General features: G+C 48.8%; 1 protein-coding gene across 3 annotated transcripts in view; it reads left to right on the plus strand.

Moving 5' to 3' along the window:
• Window positions 1-19,372, plus strand: part of LOC139054284 (vesicle-fusing ATPase 1-like) — a 60,463-nt gene that overhangs the window by 28,048 nt on the left and 13,043 nt on the right. For all 3 annotated transcript variants that reach the window (XM_070531033.1, XM_070531032.1, XM_070531034.1), the window contains exons 16-19: window positions 781-914; window positions 13,775-13,841; window positions 13,969-14,048; window positions 14,485-14,681. In XM_070531033.1, the coding sequence (XP_070387134.1) occupies window positions 781-914; window positions 13,775-13,841; window positions 13,969-14,048; window positions 14,485-14,681 (478 nt within the window). The remainder of the gene's footprint in view (window positions 1-780; window positions 915-13,774; window positions 13,842-13,968; window positions 14,049-14,484; window positions 14,682-19,372) is intronic.

Consider the following 19,372-nt stretch of genomic DNA (forward strand, 5'->3'; position numbering starts at 1 on the left):
ATGCTCTGAACCATCCCCCGACACAATGTGCCAGACAGCAACAGCAGCAGCAGCAGTGAGAAAGTCGAGAAAAGAGGCAAAGAAAGCTTTGCTTTAAAATCAATCGACTGCATTTGACATTTTTGCTGCCGTAATGCATATTTTGAGCCGTGTGCAAACAAAAGCTTCCTTTGCAGTAACCTGTACCCCATAGGGTCCCACATTTTTGGTTTTGTTATAGCAGGAGAATACTCCAGACTGCTCAATTGAAGTAAAGCATGGACAACCAAATTTTGTTTTCTTCATAATATCCACTATGTCATTTGGTTGTTGTATCGAGGTTGAATTGTATATGTATAGCACAATCTCCATGTGACCAGTGCTGTCTATGACTGACAGGCTCTTGGGAAGTTGGCTCAGACACACACATCTGCTGACTAGGTTTGCTGTGAAGGGACTTGGCCTTGGTAGCCAGACATGCTGAAGGTAAACGTGCCAGGCTGAGTGTGCACATGAATCTTGGGCACTGCAGTAAAGAGATGCTGAGGGGAGAGCATGAAAGGCTCTTTCCTTTGGCACTGTTTGTACACGCACCATAACGTGAGCTATGTGCACAAGCAGCAGGCTGTATGTCGCAATGCCGCTGCCGTTTGCAGGGTTATGCACACTTGACCAAACAGGGCTGCAGTGGCATTCCCCAAACGGTTAGCTGAGCCATTTAGTAAATACAAAACAGCAATAACAACTACAAAAAAAAAAGATAATAAGCAGCCTGTGGATGTGTAATTTCTTTCTCCACAGGTGCGCCGAACTCGGGCAAAACTGCACTGGCAGCCAAAATTGCACTGCGTTCTGAGTTTCCATTTATAAAGCTCTGTGGTCCTGATGGAATGGTGGGTTACACAGAAACTGCTAAATGTCAGCTTATCAAGAAGGTAAGTTATCTTACACTGTAGTAAAAATTTTCATGTTTCCAATATTTTTTTATTATTGAAAATTGAAGCACATAGTTGTGGTAGAAAATACTGTTTCATTTAAGTACATCATCATACAGTGGTTCATTTTCTTCACACTCACTGATGGCTTGCATTAAAAAGGGTGTCGAGCTTCAAGCTACCAAGATGTGGGGAAGCTTACGCAAATGTTTAATAACAAAAATAAGAGTTATTTGAAGGCTGTGTTATTAAATGTTTCCTAGAAGGCTCTCACCTCATACCTTGACTACAGGCACCGAAAGCCCCCAACTTCACACTGCTCTCCCTAGCACAGCAGCCACTTCGTAGACCAGTGGTGCGATATCTTGATCAAAATGTGGGTGAAACAAGAAGTATGTATGTCTCTATTGGCTAAGCCGCTGGCTTGTTCACGCTCAAATTTTATTGTAGATGTGTTTTAAAGGGCCCCTAAACCACCCAGAAGTGGAACTTTAGTTGTGGTGTTACAGTTGTGCGCGAGTCTGCAACGAACACCTAGCCGCGAGAATTTTTCGAAACGGTGCCATAAAAGTGGAGCTACACGCATTTGATGATCAAAACATGCCCCTCGCTTGTTTTGTTCTTTCTTTCGCTCCGCTCCATTCGTTGGCTGGTCTTGCGCCCTCGCTTAGTGCTCCTCCTAATGTCATGTGGCATATGTCACCGCCAACATGCTTTTCAAAACACTGTCCACTTCCGGTTACCGCGACTCCGCGCTTCTCGGCTAGCCGCTGTTGCTGCCATGCCAGCCCGTGCTCCTGCGAAGTGTGCCGCTATGGACCCTGTGTTGCATGTATGAGTGTTGCAAACCAGGCATTGTGCAGTGCGTCATGATGAGGCAGCCGGTGTTGCATCGTTTCGTTTTTCCACTCAGCGCTCTTGCAGTCAAGCTCTGCAGACGGATGTCTTCTAGCCATCAGAAGACACTGTCAGACTCAGTTCACACAGCTAATCAAACCACTAAGCACGTCTGTGTTGGAATGCAAGCGATTTAGCACTTGCATTCTGGGCAGTAGTTGCCGATTTTCAAGCACGCATAAGTGAGCAACACGACGAGGAAGAGCAGGGAGCACATGCAGCTGCTAGCAGACTAACTGGAAGTCATAGGTTCTTGTTCGACCAATTGACAGCACCTGCTTCTGGTGACATCACCAGGTGCACCATGGTGATATCATGATGAGCGGTGGGGATACCGAAAAGGCCCGGAGAGGAGCACAGGATTGTTTTTGGAGTTTGTGGCGTGCCAGTGGCATAGAGTGCTGCTGCATTTGGCATCGTTGATCGTGACTGCATTCTGAACTCGATGCGTATGTTTACTTGAAATGTTTAAAGAATATCGGAGGTGGTTTAGGGGCCCTTTAATACCACATTTTGGTGTATGACTTGCCTGTGCACATCGTTTACGGTGAAGTTTAGTAGAAAGTGTATAGTTTGCTGGAATGGAACCATGGTATTGTCCGACGCTGTTTAAGTGAAACCATAGTCAACTGGCAAAATACAGCATGCATCTTATTTTGCTGTTATGACAGATGGTGCTCCCACATATTCTACACTTTCTGCTGTGCACCGTGTAAGTGACGCATATTCTGAGTTATTATGAATGAGAAAAGCAATAATGCACACAAATGTGGTATACTATTAAAATGCGTGAACCACTGGGTGACATGTAGGCCTGAACGAGCGAGCGATTTAGCAGAAAGAGTGATGTATACCATGCACTCCCATTTAAGCAACATAGTGTGTGATCCTCACTAGGCCACCTTTATTTCTAAGCAAAAGTCATACGGGAACCTGGTGAATAAGTTTTTTATTTGTAGTAGTGTATAATGCTATAATTGTGCATAGACACTTTCCTTACACAAAACATTACGAGCATAAACAGTAAAGTGGATGGGTCCTGAAAAAGCATTCCATGATTCCGACATACAGCACTCATGCTATAAACTACACAGGTATACTTATGTGCACCATGCTAACACGCAAGTGATAGTTTCAGTTAGATGAGTTATTGAGATTGAGCGCCAGCACATCAACAACACTTAGCACATCACACTATGCTTTAGTCAACAATTGGCGCACTTCTATTTCTTGTACAGGCAGAGCGTGTAGACGCAGGCTGCCAGTTAAACATGAATGCTAGTATGTTAGCATGCCACAGGCCAAAGCATATTGAACAACTCTGTCACCTGCTAACTACATCGTCGAAGCAGACACAAGTAGGCTTGTCATCATCATCAGCAGCAGCCTGTTTTATTTCCAGTGCAGGACGAAGGCCTCTCCCTGCGATCTCCAATTACCCCTGTCCTGCGCCAACCGATTCTAACTTGTGCCCGCAGATTTCCTAATTTCATCGCTCCACCTGGTCTTCTGCCATTCTTGACTGCGTTTCCCTTCTCTTGGTGCCCATTCTGTAACCCTAATGGTCCAATGGTTAGCTAACTGGCGCATTACATGACCTGCCCAGCTCCATTTTTTTCTCTTGATGTCAATTAGAATATCGGCTATACACGTTTGCTCTCAAATCCAAACCGCTCTCTTTCTGTCTCTTAGCGTTATGCCTAGCAGTCTTCATTCCAGCGCTGTTTACGCGGTCCTTAACTTGTTCTCAAGCTTTGTCAGTCTCCAAGTCTCTACCCCGTATGTCAGTACTGGTAAAATGCAGTGATTGTACACCTTCCTTTTCAATGATAATGGTAAGCTTCTAGTCTGGAGCTGACTGCCCCATTTTGTCAAAGATTTTCACCTCAAACACCTTTCACATCCCCACCACACCAGTGCGACATACAGATGCATGCACCACTGCACTTTTCGACCTCGCAGTTCACAACACACCGGCATAATTACAGTTAAACCTCGATCTAACGAAGTTGGTAGAACCAGCAATTTGCTTCGTTATAGCGAAATTTCGTTCTACAGTGCAGTCCACTTATAACGATATCGAGAAATACGAAAAATATGATCGTTACAACCAATGATTGCTATATCTGGACTGCCGTTTAAAAAAAAAGAAAAAAAAAAGCTGCCGAACATACTTTTGTCGCTCTGAAGCCGAATTTGCCACTTGCACTAAAGAATAGATGTTGTGGGAAGCAGGCTGTGAAAAAGTTTTATTTTTACAGGGTGTCTGCCAACCAGGAAAACCGGGAATTCTCAGGGATTTTCAGTAGCCTGGAAAAACTCGGGGAAAACTCAGGGAATTTGTGCCTTTATCAGGAAAAATTAGCTGTGATTTTATTGAAAGGGTCGAAAGTCGCAGTAATGCTGGCTCGAGTGACAGACAGGAATCTTAATGAATCATCTTTGACATCCTGTCGTCGGCCGGAGGAGTTGCCAGTGTACAGTCAATGACTGACTTCCCAGATTCCCGGTAATTTGGATGGCTTCGCAGCACCACCACGTACCCCATAAAGTCAATGTATCAGAACGTCTGAAATTTCTGACTCAAGCACTCTTCGCCGTCCGATTTTCCGGACGTTTTGCCGTGACCACAGGTCTGAAACAGCATCAATCAAAGCCACCACCACTGCCATTTTGATTATCTCGCCACCTCGAACCGGCGCTCTCGCTTGCAGATCCGCTGGCAGCCGTAGCCACCACTGCGGCAACGCTAGGCCTAGCTGCTTCGACATTCGCTATGAAGCTTCTTGCCGTTGGGTGCCATGTTTTTTATTGAAAAAATTCGCTGATGTCAGCAATGGCACGGACTCCGCCTTTGTGGTCCTCGCGATTGGCTTAGAAGCTTGGAAAGCACGGTGCGTGGTATAAGGCCGGTTCTCGAAAGTCAGCTTCGCCTCTGTACAGAAATGTTACTTGGTGAAGCACACGCAAAAGTATTGCAGTGAAGCATAACAAGCATGGGAAGGGGCTATTGCCACGTGACATAGTATGTATTCCTTAATTATACACATGTGGACCCGGTATTTCCTGTCACAGTACGAGCACCGATATGCCTAATACGTGTACCGACAGGCTTTCAGAGTGTTTTCGAATGTGCCTGTGGTGGTTTGAGCCCTTACGGGTAGTAAAGGTCATGCATTTATTTTTTCCAACTGGCCGATTTTTCAGACGTTTTCGCGCCCCCTAGGGAATTAGAAAAATCCGACGTGGACTGTGCAACTGACCAAAAAGATGCTTCAAATGGTCCTGGGACGAACGAGTGGGGGAAGAAGGACAAGAACAGAAAGTACCTACACATTGAGGAATGAACGGGAAAGGAAGCGTGCTGCCGCTGTTTTGAAGGAGCTTGAGCTCAAAAAACAAAGTGTTGGCTGATGCTGAGATGCATGTGTCCCTCATCCAAACCAAAATAAACTCTTTAAAGCAGTGAGACACAACACTGAGGTGTCGTGCGTGGGCTAAGAGTATGTCAGGACAGTTGGGGTTGACTTACGAGCTGTTGAGAGAAAATCTCAATTGGGACAAAGTTCAGATCTCATATCACTCTTGAGCTTGGTATCAGTTGATAGAAATAGCTCATATTAGAAAGTATTTGCTTCTGTATGCATCTCCTTTTTATTCGTATTTGAGAATGTCTGACTCCATTTGCAATTTTTTCCGGAGACATTTTATATGCTGTGCATTTTACTAACCCCTCCCTTCTATTCTCTTTTGAGTAACATAAACACTACTCCTTAGTATTCAAATTCAATTAAGTCATTAAAAAAATTTTTTTATATGCTTACTAGAGAGTGACAGCGTCGGGCGATATGGTTTCAGCCCGTCTTGACATAAAACGTAGTTCTGCATCAGTCAGGGAATTTTGCAAAGGCACTCGGGGGGAAAACCTGGAAAACTCAGGGAATGTGAAATGCCAACTTGGTAGACACCCTGTTTCTAGCGCCAAAGATCCTGTCAAGCGTTAGGCACGCTGAAATAATCTGAAATCTGCACTTGCTTTCACGTAGCTTCAGCTTCACAACCGTGGTATGCATAGCTTCCAGCTGCTGCGCGTACACTGGCGGCAATCCTTTGGAATGCATAAAATCAATTAAGGGGCCCCATAACGTAAAACTATTCCAATATGTTTTTATTGCAATCTCCGCACATCAAATTTTGCGTAACTGCCGGCTCAAGCATCGGGCGGTGGCCCGCAAGGTTGTCTGAACCGACCAATCAAATGCTCTCCTCGTTTATAGGAGGTCACTTTTTCGCTTTAAGAGTGAATAACATTGCCTACACTGAGCGGCTTGTCTTATCTCATTGGCTGACAAAAGGTGAAGAGCAACCTCAAGTGGAGAGGGATTCGATGGGGCCGCGCCAGTGCACTGAAAATCGATAACCGGCTGAAGAGGGTGATGCCGGCGTCTGTGATTGGTCTGCTTCCACTTACTTAGCTTGCGGTGGCTGGTTGAAAATTGCAGTGGCATGTAATGGAAAGTTAAGAATGCTGCTATGGATCCTCAGCAAAGAAGAATTGGCAGAATGAGGTTGTAAACGTGCCGAAAGTGCTCGAAAACGTTACACGGCCACGCAAGAAGCTTTATTATACGCAAATAAACCCATGCTCTCCAGCAAGTGCTAGTAGCCAGTGCCTGAGCTATCGGCGGCAGCCATCATTCATTCCTTTAGGAGTGGGGCAGCCTGTGGCTATTCAGAAGAAAACTCAGTTTTGTTCGGCATGTTAATGCATCTTTAACACGTACGCATCGCTTTGAGGTGGTGAGCTTTCGTGGTTTTGTGACGTCGCGTGACAGGCAGGTGATGTGGGTGTAGCCCGAAAACTTTTGACCAATAGCCGAGGGCTAATCGTGAGAAGGCGTCAAATCAGAAATAACTGTTTTTCTCTTGTTCTGTCCAGTCATGCATAATCAGTGTGTACACGTTATATAATATGGGGAGCTATCGCGGTTTTTGTGACGTCGCGTGACAGACAGGCGAAGTGGTGGTCGTGGAAAAAGTTTTTGACCAATCGCGGAGGGCTGATTGCAGAGTTGGAATAGCTTTACGTTATAGCGCCCAAGGAGTCAATCGACGACAATGCACTTTGTGCAGACATCGAGGTTGGGGTCAAGGAGCCACTGTCACACAACATTGCCGTTTGCTGTGACAGCACACCTTCGGCGATCGACTCATTGGCGATCTCATCGCAGAACAAGGCAGCACTGTCTGCAGTCAAGAACTCCTCCATCGACGCACCACCTGTGTAACCAGTAGTGACATGCTCCCAGAGCTCGGTTAAGTCGGCGGCATCCACCGTGTTGGTCTCACTAGCAGTAGGGGGGGTAGGGGGTAGGTGGGTCCCGGTGCACAAAGCCTGACTTTTTGAAGTAATTTTGTATGGTGGACTGCTTCACCTCATAGCACACACCATAGATGAAGCGCACGGCCTTCAAAAGGCTGATTTTCAGGTCAGCGGGCCCATCTGCATGGCCCAACGTGCCAGGAGCTGTGCGATCAGTGACTAAGATTAGCCACTTCAGCATGCGCCGCCGATATAAAGCTTTAAAGTTAGATGTCACGCCGGTGTCCAACGGCTGCAGACCTGCCGTAGTGTTGGGAGGCAGAAACATCAATTTGACCAATGTCAGCTTCGGGTTAACGCTTTGTGCACTACAGTTGTCCAGTAGCAACACTACTCTTCTTCCTTGACTTTCAATTATGCTGTCCAACTCTAGCAGCCACTCCTCGAACAAGTCACGGGTCATCCACGCCTTCTTATTGCTGCGATAGCGGACGGGGATGTGCTGATTCTTGAAGCATGCTGGCGTCTTGGATCGCCCGATAATGAAAGGCTTGAGGCGATGTCTCCCGTCCATGCTAACACACAGTAACGCAGAGTCTCCCTAAATTTGGAGTGCTTCCTGCCAGGGCATGTATCTCCTTTAAAAACATGCATCTTCAACGGCAACATTTAAAAAAAGAGCAGTTTCGTCACAGTTGTAAATATCCTTGTTTGCATACGCTCCAGCACACTGAGCAGCTTTGTCAGTAGCCACTGCTGCTTCGCCTGCATATCCAAGGACGCCACTTCCCCTACCACGTTTTTATAAATGATGCCATGCCGCTCTTTAAAACTCTGAATCCAGCCTCCTCCGGGTTCAAAATTTGGCCGTCCCAGAAGAAAAGCGAAGTTTTTTGCTTTGGCAGCAAGTATTGGCCCACTGATTGGCACATTATGCGCGCAGGTTGTGATAAACCAATGGTAAAGTGACTCTTTCAGATCCGCGTACAAAGGGTCCCTAACCCTTTTCCACTGGTGGGCATGGCAACTAATACTTCCTGCCTTTACAGTCGCGGTGTTCCTGTGTCTGTGGCGAGAGCGGCAGCGCAAACAAGAGTGTCGTCGACGATTGGAAGAAACGCACGTTGGCTACGTTGCTTAGCGCGTACGGTGCAGACGATGTGTACAACCTTGACGAGGCAGCCCTATTTTACAATATGCTGCCCACAAAAACGTTCACAGTGAAGGACACTGCAGTCGAGGATCAAAAGCAGGGCAAGGAAAGAATTACCATTCTGTTCGGTGCAAACATGTGCGGTAAACACAAGCTGCCACGACTCGTAGTTGGGAGGAGTGGGGAGCCTTGCTGCTTTAAAAATGCACGGCTGCTGTCAAGGGATGAGCTTATCTACTGGCACAACAAGAAAGCCTGGGTCACGGGCGCAATATTTGAAGATTACGTTTGGCAGCTTGGCTGTAAATTCACGGCCACAGGCAGGAATGTACTCTTCATTGTTAATCGCCGGCGCATGGTGACATCCCACACCTGAAAGCTATCAGGATGGTATTTCTTCCTCCGAACACCACGTCGATCTTGCAGCCAATGGACAAGGCTTCATTCACTACACGAGGAAGATTTACCGCCGCCACCTGCTCAAGCGCATGCTCCTTTGCTATGACAACGGCAAGGAGTGCTCCATTGACCTCCTCGGGGCCATCTGTCTTATTGTGTATGCATGGAAGCAAGTGGAACCCACTTTGATCATGTGGTGTTTTGAACATGCTGGCTTCTCGAAGGAAAGCTCTGTTGATGCTGATGCTGACTATTCATGTGCACTTGATGAAGAAGGAGCCGAGTATTGTGACCGCATCAATGCACTCTGTGCAGAGGATAGCGAATCTGGTGCAGTCGGCTTTGCCAAGTATCTGAACTTTAAAAATGATGAACAAACTTGGAGAGTGAAGCTGCCGCTGATGCATCCATGTGCGATAACAGCGACGATGACGACGCTGACGAGCCCTCCCGAGCACCTGCTCTCGGGGAAGTTATCGGATCGCTGAACGTTATCTGCAGTTTTGTAGAATGCCACAGAGGAAATTGACAAATGCTGCATGTAGTTGGCCAACTAGAAAACATGACCCTTGAAGCCTCGAAATACAGGACGCGGCAAACCAGCATCTCTGATTACATTAAGTAATCCAAAGATCGCCGAATAAAGGTAGTGTATTCCTGCAGCGAAATTTGTTGCCTAGGTTGTATTTTTGGTGGGTTCAGGACACGCACCAGAAATCTAGACACATGCCAACTTACCTCCACTAGTGCGCATTTGATCGCGTTCTGCGAGCTCACTGCGAGCTACTGCGAGCTCACTCCCCTGCCCCTCTTTCCCCTTGCTCGCTCGGGAAGGCGGCACTTTTGAAGCCACCATCTTTATTGTTTCAGCCTCCCACACTTTCACTCGTACTTAAAACACACAGTTCACAGGGTGCTATAGGATCTTCTCGCACTTGGACTTTATACGGAACATGATACGGCGCCCCTTTGGCCATTGCTGCTGTTGAATAGCATTTGAGAGGTGCTTTTGCAAGCAGCCGCTTGTAATTAAATCGTCTGACCATCTGCATCGGCCGAAGTTTCCATTTATTGTTTCGGCATTCTTTTGTGGCGTCAGTGAAATTTCGTTGCATTGAAATCGCATGCAAACGGACTCTGTTATATTGAGGTTCTATGGACAAGAGGTTATGCAACGTTAAGTACTTTTTTATATTGAAGTTCGTTATATCGAGGTTTAACTGTATCATGTAACTAGGCTGGAACTGGACATGGATACGCTGCATCTTGCCCGTGACTGCTCTGTTTACATTCATCCATCCCATGACTGTGCTGCATGGAAAAGCTTTTTGACTCCTTATTATATTTCATGGTGGATAAGATGGTGTACAAAATCATTCCAGCATCTTTGAGCATCGAAAGGACACCTTCCAGTTGTTGTGAACATGGCAAACTGATGCCGAGGCACAGAGATGCAATGAGACAAACATATTGGGCGTCACACCGCATCTCTTATGAGAAAGCTAGGTACCCACCACATGCTTGCACAATGGCACGTCTTGTTTTCTTTTTCACACAAACAAGAACTTGAACGGTCTGCATGTGAACATCATCATGCACAGCAATCCCGTGCTCTTCAAGGCTGCCATTGAATGATTATTGTCCTGAACTGTATTACCCACCCCCCCATGTAAAGCCCCACTCTATGGGACCTTTGAAGTATTGATAATAAAGTTTGTGGCAATTTACGGGCCAGCTTTTTCCCAGCATCCCTAGCCTTGTAAGAGCCCCAATGCTTCACTAGTCAAAAAAGGTTGCAGTGATGCATGACATTGTTAAGCACAGTGTTTCTGACACCTGTTGCTAAAAGAGAAAATCAAAATTTTGCAAAAATGTTTCTTTACTGCCTAATGTGTTCTGCTTCTTAATTTCCAGATGGTGGAATTGCTGATCTGTTCCGAGAAGTTTGTCACACGAGTTTATCAATATTCTGCATCAAAGGCACCCTTTAAAGTGAAATTTTCCTATCAGTATATTTAGTAAACTGTCAGCTTGGTGCAAAGTGGAAGTAATCTAGGGAGCACTTAATAATATTGCTACGGAACAATGTGTGCGATCACGAAAAGGCAAGCAGTGTGAAGACGACGACGACTATTAGAAGCTAGCGCGGGCTGTTGCCTCTTGGCCAAGCGCAGCGTATTTTCCTGTAAATATACGTTTACATAGCTTTTCGTCTGCGTGTACCCCCTACCTCGGATTGATGACGCCCTTGACTGCCTTCGCGGTGCTCGCTATTTCTCCTCTATTGACCTTCGCTCCGGCTACTGGCAGATTGCCGTGGACGATCTTGACCGCGAGAAGACTTCTTTTGTAACACCCGACGGTCTTTATCAATTCAAAGTGATGCCATTCGGTCTATGTAACGCCCCTGCCACTTTTGAACGCATGATGGACTCCCTTCTTCACGGTTTCAAATGGTCCACGTGCCTGTGCTACTTGGACGACGTTATCGTATTCTCCCCAACGTTCGCTACGCACTTCGAGCGCCTCTCAGCAGTCCTGGACATTTTTCGTCGAGCCAGTCTGCAACTCAACGCATCGAAGTGTCAATTCGGCCGTCGCCAGATTACCATCCTTGGACATCTCGTTGACGTGAATGGAGTGCAACCGGACCCAGGCAAGATCCATGCTGTTGCGCACTTCCCTGTTCCGAAGTGTGTCAAGGATGTGCGCAGCTTCATCGGCCTTTGTTCACCGCCGTTTCGTGAGAAATTTCGCCGCCATAGCACGACCACTAACCGAGCTTTTGAAAAACGATGCCCCTTTCCAGTGGGGCGATAACGAGACCTCTGCATTCTCACATCTAATCGACATTCTCACAACGCCTCCCGTTCTGGCCCATTTCTATCCTTCTGCGCCTACCGAAGTCCGTGCTGATGCCAGTGGTCACGGAATTGGCGCAGTACTGGCACAACACCAGCATGGCCACGACCGTGTTATCGTTTACGCCAGCAGGCTCCTCTCACCCGCGGAGCGCAACTATTCCATCACTGAGCGTGAGTGTCTGGCCCTAGTTTGGGCGGTTGCGAAATTCCGCCTATACTTATATGGCCAACACTTTTCTGTTGTCACAGACCATCACGCGCTTTGCTGGTTATGCTCACTGAAAGATCCTACAGGAAGACTTGGTCGCTGGGCCTTATGCCTCCAAGAATATTTGTATACTGTCACCTATAAATCTTGCCGACTACACAAGGACGCTGACTGCCTGTCTTGCTACCCGGTCGACGAGCCTGACGACGCTGACAGTAGTAGCGCCAACGGCACTTTCTCTGTTTCTGCCTTCGCTAACATCGCCGATGAGCAGTACCGAGACCTATCGCTGCGAGCACTTATCGAGCGTCTGCACTCTACACCTACTGACGCATCCGTTCGCTGATATGTCCTCCAGGGCAGCATTCCGTATCGAAGGAACTTCCTCCCTGACAGCTCTGATCTTCTTCTTGTCGTGCCAAAACAGCTACGACAGACTGTGCTCTTTGAGATGCATGACACACCCACTGCAGGACATCTTGGCGTAACCCACACGTACGACCGCGTCCGCTGCCGCTTCTGTTGGCCTGGTCTCGCTCGCTTCGTTCTACGCTATGTTGCTGCCTGTGATCCCTGCCAGCGTCGGAAAACACCTCAGGTGCTACCTGCTGGTCATCTCCAGCCGATCACCGTCCCTGTGGAACCGTTCTTTCGTGTTGGATTAGACCTGCTCGGTCCCTTTCCCACATCATCCTCTGGGAACACATGGGTAGCCGTTGCAACTGATTACGCCACCCGATACGCTATCACTCGAGCTCTCCCTACCAGTTGCGCCACTGACGTCGCGGACTTTCTCTTGCATGACATTATCTTGCTTCATGGCGCCCCGTGACAGCTGCTTACTGACCGTGGTCGAAACTTCCTCTCGAAAGTTATCGCTGACATTGTGCATTCCTGCTCCATTCAACACAAACTGACTACCTCATATCATCCTCAAACCAATGGCCTGACAGAGCGGTTAAACCGTACTCTTACCGATATGCTGTCCAAGTACGTTTCCAAAGACCACCACGACTGGGACATTTCCCTTCCTTACGTAACATTTGCGTACAATTCTTCCTGGCACGACACCGCCGGATTTTCTCAATTTTATCTACTGTACGGTCGCGAACCTACCTTGCCCCTAGACACTGCACTTCCTTCTGCTGCGATCTCAACAAACGAGTATGCGCGCGACGCCATCGCCCTCGCCGACCATGCACTCCTGCTTGCCTGTGCTCGACTGACGGCCTCACAAACCACTCAGGAGTGTCAACGCCCGCCATCGTGGCGTACAGTTTTCGCCTGGTGCGCTCGTGCTCCTGTGGTCGCCCTCCCGTCACGTCGGACTTTCAGAGAACCTCCTTTCACGATACACAGGGCCCTACCTTGTGCTGCGCCAGGTGACGCCTGTGACTTACGAAATTGCTCCTGTGGGTTCAACCTCGTCCTCTCCTCTGGCATCTAGTGATGTCGTGCATGTCAATAGGCTCAAGGCCTACTACACTGCTTCTGAGTCCGATCTTTAGTCGCTCCGGGACGGCGCTTTTGCAGCCGGGGGTAGTGCTACGGAACAATATGTGCGATCACGAAAAGGCGAGCAGTGTGAAGACGGCGGCGACTATTAAAAGCTAGCGCGGGCTGTTGCCTCTTGGCCATGCGCAGCGTATTTTCTTGTAAATATAGTTGTACATAGCTTTTCGTCTGCGTCTTCCTACGTAACAATATATTAAAACTGTGATTATTTCGTTAATAAACATTCATGCAAGTCGTCCCTGGTCTGTTCTCAGTATTTTCCAGGATGGCTGCATGTATGTTAATCACGAAGAGGTGGCTCTTGCGTGTTGATGCTAGTGAAATGTAAAAAGCACCATTAGAACTAAATTTTTACACCCTGTAATGTCTTCAAACCATAAAACTTGTGGTTCTTTCGGTCTTCAAGGTTTAGAAAAGGAGTTGAAATAGAATGACACATCACCAGAATGCTTGTACTATTAGGCTTCTCATCTGTTGACAAGGTGAAAATTTATTTTGCAGGTGTTCGATGATGCCTACAGGTCTCAGCAAAGCTGCATATTGGTAGACAACATTGAACGCTTATTGGGTAAGCTATTGGAAATGCTGTCTTGAAGAGGCATGATCATTTTTGCTTGGCTAGGGTGTTACAATAATACGTACCATATTATTAAACCCTAAACTTATTGCACTTGGTGGCAAATTTGCATTGACAGACTATGGTCCCATTGGACCGAGGTATTCAAACCTGGTGCTGCAAGCTCTTCTGGTGCTTCTACAGAAGGATCCTCCAAAGGTATTATTTTCTGCATTCATAGCTGTTTATGTAGATGTTATGTTAAAGAGCTTGCTTCATCTGGAACTGGCAAGAGCTCTGTTCCTGAAGTGAATGCTCTTGGATGTTAGTATGTAATGGTGGACGTCCTTGTGCTCTAGATTTCAGTGTAGCATATGGTAAACTGTAAATAATTATATGTTAAATTACTCTCTACTGCGAAAGTTGGCACATACTGTGATGTTCTGAGTGTTTTTCACTTGCTTTAAGATGTGGATATGGAGTTTTCACTGAACTCTGTATGATGTCTGTGCCAGGTAAGTAAAATGCATTGAAGGACTTGAAGTGCATAGTTTTTAGTCTGAACACAGAACCCTGTTGTGCACTATCGTAAGAGATTTAGACATGCATTGTATAGAAAAGATCTTGGAAGCACATGTGCGCTGTCCCATTGCAGGGCCGCAAGCTGCTCGTGCTATGCACGAGCAGCCTGAAGGGAGTGCTGGATGAGATGGGTCTGAGCCCCGCCTTCACAGCTGTTCTGCGGGTGCCAAATCTGTCCTTGCCCCAGCATGTCCTGGCTGTACTTGAGGATGTTGACTGCTTCACCAAGGCTGAGATGGATCAGATTGCCAAGCATTTGGAAGGCCGCAGGCTAGTGGTGCTTCTTCCTTCCTTCCTTTGCAGCACTAGGAGGTTGTTGATTGGACCTGTGGCGTCCATGTGGGGCATTCCTCTGGCTTGGTAGTTTCTGATCTATTGTTCTGAAATTGACTAGGGCGATTATAATTTAGCATTAAACACAGTGCACTATACAGCCCTTTGATATTGACACGTATACTTATCTTTATAGGGCAACCACGTTTCGCAGCCTAACAAATGTAATCGCACAGCGTGGGACGCGCCTGTATGTATCCGAAGTTTCTGGAACGTTATCGATGCTTCTATCCGCTGTCTGTTGTCGCCGAACGTTATGTTATCTGATTTCATCACCTGACGCGAATGGTGTAGAACTTTGTGAAAGGCACGCGGGTCCGAACGATTAGTCTGGAACATTCGACGACTGCTCTATAAAAGCCGACGCGCTTGACCCGCTGATCAGATTTTCGACGATCGCCGACTGTGTTCGCCGCTCTCGTTGTGCCTTAAGTGTAGCCTGTTTTGTGGGCACAGGTTCGCCCAATAAAAGCTAGTTTTGCTTTTCACAGTACTGCTACTGTGTTCTTTGACGTCACGACCACGTGACATCTGGTGGAGGTGCTTGTGCGTTGATGTACCGAACGCCCCCGCGAAGCCGCGATCCAAGCCCGAAGCCCGAGGACAAAACCGACATCGCCCAAGGCCAGCGTGCTAGCCGCAGACTGCAAAGACTGCCCCCAGAGCACGGACTTCTGCCTGAAATGACAAAGAAGATAGTGGTCAAGACAACCCAAATGGCTGCCCCAGTGTCCCCCGTTATCCTACAGCAACTGAAGACCCAGAATCCTGGCTGGAGACGTACGAGCGAATCGCGACTTTCAACAACTGGGACTCCAACGACAAGTTGCGGCATGTATACTTCGCCCTAGAAGACGCCGCCAGAACGTGGTTCGAGAACAGGGAGTCGACATTGACAACATGGGACCTGTTCCGTACTGGCTTCATGCGCACCTTTACAAGCGTCGGGCGCAAGAAAAGGGCCGAAGCTATGCTGGACGCCCAAGTACAGCTACCTAACGAGAACGTAGCCATCTTTACGGAAGAAATGAGCCGTCTCTTCCGCCACACCGAACCGAATATGCCCGAGGAGAAGAAAGTCCGGCTACTTATGCGTGGTGTGAAGGAAGAACTTTTCGGCGCAATGATACGAAAGCCACCGACGACCGTAGAAGAATTCCTTCGCGAGGCCACCAGCATCGAGAAGACACTCGAAATGCAGAACCGGCAATTCAACCGCCGCACCAGCTCTACAAACTACGCAGGAATTCAGTCACTGGCCACCGACGACCTGCGCGAGACTATCCGAGCGGTTGTGCGGGAGGAGCTACAGAAGCTGTTCCCGTCATCACAGCCTCAAGTGACTTCAATTGCCGACGCCGTGCGTGAGGAGCTCCAACAACAACTTGGAGTAGCCCCTGAATCGCCGCAACCTCAGCCGCAAGCGATGACATACGCCGCTGTAGCCTGCCGTCACGTTCCCCCTCCACGCCCACGGCTGGGCCCAGTGACGACACAGTTCCGTCGTCCACCACCACCCCCACCGCCAGCACGCCAATCCATCAAGCCACGCGGCATTCCAAGGAAGACTGACGTTTGGCGCGCCCCCGACCACCGCCCGCTCTGCTACCACTGCGGAGAAGCCGGCCATGTGTACCGCCGATGCCCATACCGGGAGATGGGACTGCGAGGTTTCGCCGTTAACGCGCCGCGCCCACAGATTGGCGAACGACCTCGCGATATCGCTGACTACCTCGCCGCCACTCAATGGAGCCCTCGACGACCTTCCCGTTCGCCGTCACCAGGCCGCTACCTGTCGCCGCAGCGCCGACCATACACTGGCCCAGCCCGGTGCCGGTCTGTCAGCCCATATCCGGAAAACTAAAAGCAGCAACCGATGGAGGTGCGGTTGCTGTTCGTCGAACTGACGAAGATCCTCTGCCGCCGACGAAGACGCCGAATAGACTACTTCGACGACACAACGACATGCCGCCGTTCCGACGAAATGTGGAAGCAAAGAGTATGACGACGAAAGGCAACTTGACGACGCAACGTTCTAGCTTCAGTTCAACACGACGCAGCCGTGATTCAACGCCAAGACCTAATTGCAATGCCAGACAAAGAACCATCGACCTCGATTTCCTTCTCGACGGCCACGCAGTCACCGCTTTAGTGGACACAGGAGCCGATTACTCCGTCATGAGTGGACCCATCGCCGCTCAGTTGAAGACTACGTGGGAAGGCCCTCAAATTCGGACCGCTGGAGGACACCTCATAACGCCGACTGGAATGTGCACGGCAAGAATTACCATTACGACCGGACTTACCCTGTCACCTTCGTTATCCTCCAACAGTGTTCACGAGACGTCATTCTCGGCATGGACTTCCTCAACCAACACAACGCAGTCATTGATCTGAAGTCGAAGTCAATAACTCTGTCGGAAGACCATGCGATACCGTCGGAGAGCCCTCGTAGTCACCACGCCTTGAGTGTGCTCGAAGATCAAGTGAGCATCCCGCCTCGCTCCAGCATTGTTATTTCGGTCGGCACCGAAACCCCCGCTGACGTAGAAGGCGTCATCGAAGGCGACCAAGGTCTACTGCCAGACCATGAAATTTGCGTCGCAAGAGGGATCGTTCGACTGCACGGAGGAAACACGAAAGTGTTGCTAACAAACTTCAGCCAGGAGTTCAAGCACATCAACAAGGGCATGACGATCGCATACATCGAGGAAATTCTGGAAAACAGCAATGCGTTTGTCCTCTCGGATTCTGCCGCATCTACCCCGACGACCATGGTTCCCGAACCAGACTACGACATTAATCCAAGTCTCCCCATGATTAAGCAACAGCAGCTCAGAAGTCTGCTCCGAAGATACAAACGCTGCTTTTCGACGTCATCGAGGATTCGACAAACACCAGTCGCCAAGCATCGCATAATCACCGAGGAGTACGCTCGACCACTCCGCCAGAGCCCTTACCAAGTTTCGCCGCGAGAACGCGAAGCTATAAGAAAACAGGTCGACGAAATGCTGCGCGATGACATCATCCAGCCGTCGAAAAGCCCGTGGGCATCCCCTGTTGTCCTGGTAAAGAAAAAGGACGGAACCCTACGTTTCTGCGTCGATTATCGTCGTCTGAACAAGATCACAAAAAAGGACGTATACCCCCTCCCACGGATAGACGACGCATTGGATCGGCTCTGCAACGCTAAATACTTCTCGTCAATGGACCTCAAGTCTGGCTATTGGCAAATAGAAGTCGATGAAAGAGATCGCGAAAAGGCGGCCTTCATCACCCCAGACGGCCTCTACGAGTTCAAGGTTATGCCATTCGGACTGTGCTCAGCGCCTGCAACGTTCCAGCGCGTGATGGACACGGTTTTAGCAGGATTGAAGTGGCAGACCTGTCTCGTTTACTTCGATGACGTCGTCGTCTTCGCCGGAAATTTTGACGATCACCTGAGGCGGCTTGCGACAGTACTAGAGGCCATCAAGTCATCAGGGCTCACTCTGAAGCCGGAAAAGTGCCGCTTTGCTTATGATGAGCTTCTTTTCCTAGGCCACGTTATCAGCAAATCTGGTGTCCGCCCAGACCCGCAAAAGACAGCTGCCATCGCACAGTTCCCGCAACCCATCGACAAGAAGGCAGTGCGTAGATTCCTTGGCATGTGTGCCTACTACAGGCGCTTTGTCAAGGACTTTTCACGCATTGCTGAGCCGTTGACACGACTAACTAAATGTGATGTTGAGTTCAAGTGGGAAACGCCGCAGTCCGACGCATTTGAAGAACTCAGACGACGCATGCAGTCGCCGCCGGTACTTGCGCACTTCAACGAGTACGCCGATACAGAAATCCATACTGACGCCAGTAGCCTAGGCCTCGGTGCCGTTCTAGTCCAGAGGAAAAACGGAGTCGAACAGGTGATAGCTTATGCTAGCCGGTCGCTGTCAAAAGCGGAAGGCAACTATTCTACGACCGAAAAGGAATGCCTCGCCATCGTTTGGGCTACAGCTAAATTTCGCCCTTATCTATATGGCAGGCCATTCAAAGTCGTCAGCGACCATCACGCGTTGTGTTGGCTAGCCAATATAAAGGATCCTTCAGGACGACTGGCGCAGTGGAGCCTCAGACTACAAGAATACGACATCACTGTTATCTACAAGTCCGGACGAAAACACTCCGATGCCGATTGCCTATCACGCGCCCCCATTGACCCGCCGCCGCACGATGACGAGAATGACGATGCGTTCCTTGGAATGATAAGCGCAGAAGACTTCGCTGAACAGCAACGGGCAGACTCGGAGCTAAAAGGCCTCATCGAATATTTGGGAGGGCACATCGACGTTGTCCCCAGGGCATTTAAGTGCGGATTATCTTCCTTCACGCTTGAAAACAATCTACTCGTGAAGAACTTCTCACCAGGCCGCGCCAACTACCTTCTTGTCGTTCCGTCGGCGCTGCGTCCAGAAGTACTGCGCGCCCTACATGACGATCCGACCGCTGGACACCTCGGATTTTCCCGGTCACTATCGAGGATACAAGAAAAGTATTATTGGCCGCGCCTGACTGCCGACGTCGGCCGTTATGTCAGAACATGCCGAGACTGTCAGCGACGCAAGACACCGCCGACAAGGCCAGTCGGATTA

Source organism: Dermacentor albipictus, chromosome 1, assembly GCF_038994185.2.
Source record: "Dermacentor albipictus isolate Rhodes 1998 colony chromosome 1, USDA_Dalb.pri_finalv2, whole genome shotgun sequence".
Classification (NCBI taxonomy): Eukaryota; Metazoa; Arthropoda; class Arachnida; order Ixodida; family Ixodidae; genus Dermacentor; species Dermacentor albipictus.